The sequence below is a fragment of the Gossypium raimondii genome, chromosome 7 (genome assembly GCF_025698545.1).
Source record: "Gossypium raimondii isolate GPD5lz chromosome 7, ASM2569854v1, whole genome shotgun sequence".
Taxonomy (NCBI): domain Eukaryota; kingdom Viridiplantae; phylum Streptophyta; class Magnoliopsida; order Malvales; family Malvaceae; genus Gossypium; species Gossypium raimondii.
In genome coordinates, this window is record NC_068571.1 from 38896287 (window position 1) to 38899990 (window position 3704).

Here is a 3704-nt window from a genome sequence, read left to right on the forward strand (position 1 = left end):
GAAGATGAATACACAAATTTAACGTGGAAAAACCCTTCAAAAAAGGATAAAAAACCACGGGTAAAGATAATTTTACTATAATGGCAAAAGAATGAAGAGTACAAAAGATGGAGATAAAAACTAAACCCCGAAAAACAAAGAACCCTCAAAATGTAAATACAAAATTCTCTGAATGTGTTATGAGTTCTAATCTAATGGGTGTCTCTTAATTCTAAGATTGTAAAGAGCCTATTTATTGGCTAAATTAGTAAGTCAAATAAACTATACTAATAAATGCTAAATATATTATACTAATAAATACTAAATCTTCTAGAAAGAAAATATATTTTATTTAACTTGACTTGCAAGCAATCTCTTAGAATTTGGGTCACACAATTCTAACATAATGTTATGATATTAGAATTTTCATTTAGCAAACTTTGTGGTGTTAGGTAAATTTTTGGATTAAATTTGTCTAAATCAATCTTATATTTGTAAAATAAAATTCTTTAAAATACTAAAGTAAAGCAAAAGTAAACTCAAAAGAACGAAGTCACAAACAAATAGAAAAATTACAAGAAAAATAACAAACATTAAGTGTTTGATTAAATGCTATTCAATTACTACAAAAGTTTACAACGAAGCGAGGGTAATGCCTATGCCTCTGTTTATAGTTAAGCTTTTTTAAATTTAATGGTGTAGATCGAATTATATCAACGATTGAGATTTATGCTTATCTACAATATGAGAGCCTTAAGAGACTTAAACTCTAACTTTAGTTTTATTAGAATGTTTTGTAGATAAACATCTTTATATATTTCACGAATCAAATCAATTCAACTATTTCATCAATTAACCGTTTTGTACGAAATAATCACTAACATTTTCATTTTTATTTCAAAAATTTTAAAATTCAATTAAATCGCTGTTAAGTCTGACCGTTGAAATCTTTTTGGGTTGTTTATTATTTTTAGGTCTTGTTTTTGAGGTAGTGTGGGCTTTGTTTTAATTTTAATAATAATCCAACCATTCTTGTAAAAAAAGAACTTCTTAATCTCGTTTCAATTCTCAATAGAATTTTAGATAAAATAGACAACTCTGCCAGCACAGAATCCAATCCCAGCAATGGGATTCTTTTGGAAAAGGAAAATCATTAATTCCCGCTGCAAATAATCCAAAAGAGAAGCAAAAATCACCATGTTTCAAGTTTTAAGAATAGCCCATGATTAAGAAAAGAAAAGCACTAAAAATAAAGCGGTTCCTCGGTCGCCCAACCAGTGTTAGTGGAAACATAACACCATTGTTCAATAAAGATTGCACAATCTTTTTCCCATGCAAACAAATTAAATAGCATGAAAAACGAAAAAGGAAAAAATGAACTTCATTACAATCACCATTTACACTTGTTTTAAAAACATGGGATGATGGGCAACAACTGTCAGCATCTCCAAAAGGTTGACTTTGGTGACACTCTTTAAGTGTTAACCATTAATATTACCATCGAATTTTGCAGAGTTCTTGGATTTTGCTTGGACCATTTACCATTATGGCAGACAGTGACTAAACCCTCTTAAAGGTCTTACCCTCTTTCTCTCCACCCTCGATTTCTAGTATTTGCGTTGAGGTGTGTGAGGAGCTTCAGCATTGCGTGTCTGAAGCTGACAACCATGAAGCAAAGCTTTCTTTTTACTGCTCTTCTTCTCTTCTTCCTAATCCTAATTTCCTCTTCCCATTTATCCGCTCGTTTCTTGGAAAACAAACAAGGTGAGTGTCTTCTTAATCTTATTCACCTTCCTTCGTTTTACTATATAGGGATTTAAAGTTGAGCATCTTCTGCAGGAAAAGAAGGGGTAGAACTTAGTCAAGTTACAGATAGGGAGGACTTTGAACTAATGAATGTAAGCTTAAATTATATCTATACATTTCATCTACTTGGCTAAATGTTGCTGTATGAGGTAAAAATTGATGTTTTTGTTTTCCTATGCTTTGCAGCAACTAATGGGAGTGGAAGATTGTGATGTAGGAGATGATGGGTGCTTGAGGAGAAGATTAATCTCAGAGGCTCATTTGGACTACATTTACACCCAGCATCGTAAGCCTTGAGACTTTCCGTATACCAAAGATTCGAGGAAGTTGGTATTTTTAACTTGCAATTAAGCTCTTGTTACCTATTTCATAGTATGAGTGGAATAGGCTTTTTCTTCTTTTCCCTGTTGATAAGTCTGAAATATTAGCACAAAGTTGTTATATCTTGTACCTTTTGTTTTATTATTCCTCATCTTTGAGTTTGGGTTTTTGGGTATTGAATTTATTATGTTAAAATTCTAAATTAATTAATAATATTAGGTAATGTTTTTAATTTAAATATATTATTAAAATCAAATTAATGAATTTTATTGTTATAAATGAAAAGATGCTATAAAATATATAAAAAGAAATAAGCTGAATTATTATAATAAAGAAATGTTGATATAAAAGTTTTAAAGGTATGGATAGGATTAAAATAATATATTAATGAAGATTTTTAAAGTTATGTATAGGTTTAAAACAATTAAATAGATGGTTGGGAATTTTAGTGAAGGAATCAGCAGTTTGCTTCTTTCTTTCACTGGATTGAATTGGATAAATGAACCCATCCCATACCTCCCTTTTGCTATTAATTTCTGTTTTTGTAAAATTTCAGTCCTAATCTAATTATTAATAATTGTTAAATTTATTACGTACAATTATTTTATTTTCAAAATTTAATGTGATAAACATATTATTATATATATAATGTCATGTTAGCTTATTATTTACATATATTATTCATTAAAATCTAATAAATGGATTATCAACTATCGTTTATGTTAGGCATAGAGATTTAGAATGAAATAGGTTAAATCTATAATTGTATGCATAATACAAGACCAAGAATTAAATTAAATTTAACCAAACAGATTTAACTGCTACTATTTGGGTCAAGATTACAATTTTAAATTTTGGAAAATACAGCGTCTAAAATTTGTCAATTCAAAAAGTATAGAGACTAAAATTGATCAAATAAAAGTATAGAGATTAAATCTACAACTATTGTAAAGTACAGGGACTATTAATAGAATTTAACCGTAATATTTAAAAGCATATTAGGTTGAAAGAAGAAGAAGATGGTGAATTTGGATGGACAATGAGGTGCGGTGCAGTGTATTTAACTTATTTTTTGTCTCCAGCTGCAGTATTTAATCTCAACATCATCATTATTTTTACATTAACTGCGGCTAAATGTACCACCCTCTAAATCCACCTTTATCATGCAATTACGTATTTGAACCAAAATATGTATAAATTATTTATTATTATTATTTGCAGACGCAATAAATGGCAAGCCTTCTCATTTGTGTTTTTGGTGTGGCATAGGCATAGTGTAGATAAAAAGCAACCCATGGGCGTAAAGGATATGTTTTAGATGTGTGCATAGTGAGAATTGTAGATATCGAATTTTGTCCAGGCTTAGATTTAATCTAATTTTAAGAGCTTAATGAGTTTGCACATGATGAGCTCATTAAATTTGATTTAATTAAACTTATTTCATAATTTTATTTTGAACTGCGAAATTTGTTTTCAGCCTTTCATAAAGTGGTTTTGGCTTAGGCCCAATTTGCTTTGAGCTTATTAGTATTCTATTGACACTTAGCTCATCCATTTTGGGTTTATATAATTATAAATATTTACTATTTCAAAAATAC

The 3704-nt window shown here is 29.2% G+C and overlaps 1 protein-coding gene across 1 annotated transcript; it reads left to right on the top strand.

Annotated features, from left to right (window-relative positions):
• Positions 1 to 1473: 1473 nt before the first annotated feature.
• Positions 1474 to 2228, top strand: LOC105770770 (putative phytosulfokines 6). The gene is made up of 3 exons (XM_012592110.2): positions 1474 to 1743; positions 1819 to 1877; positions 1972 to 2228. Exons 1-3 carry the CDS (start codon positions 1647 to 1649, stop codon positions 2080 to 2082), a joined length of 267 nt encoding a protein of 88 aa, XP_012447564.1. The 5' UTR covers positions 1474 to 1646; the 3' UTR covers positions 2083 to 2228.
• Positions 2229 to 3704: the final 1476 nt, after the last annotated feature.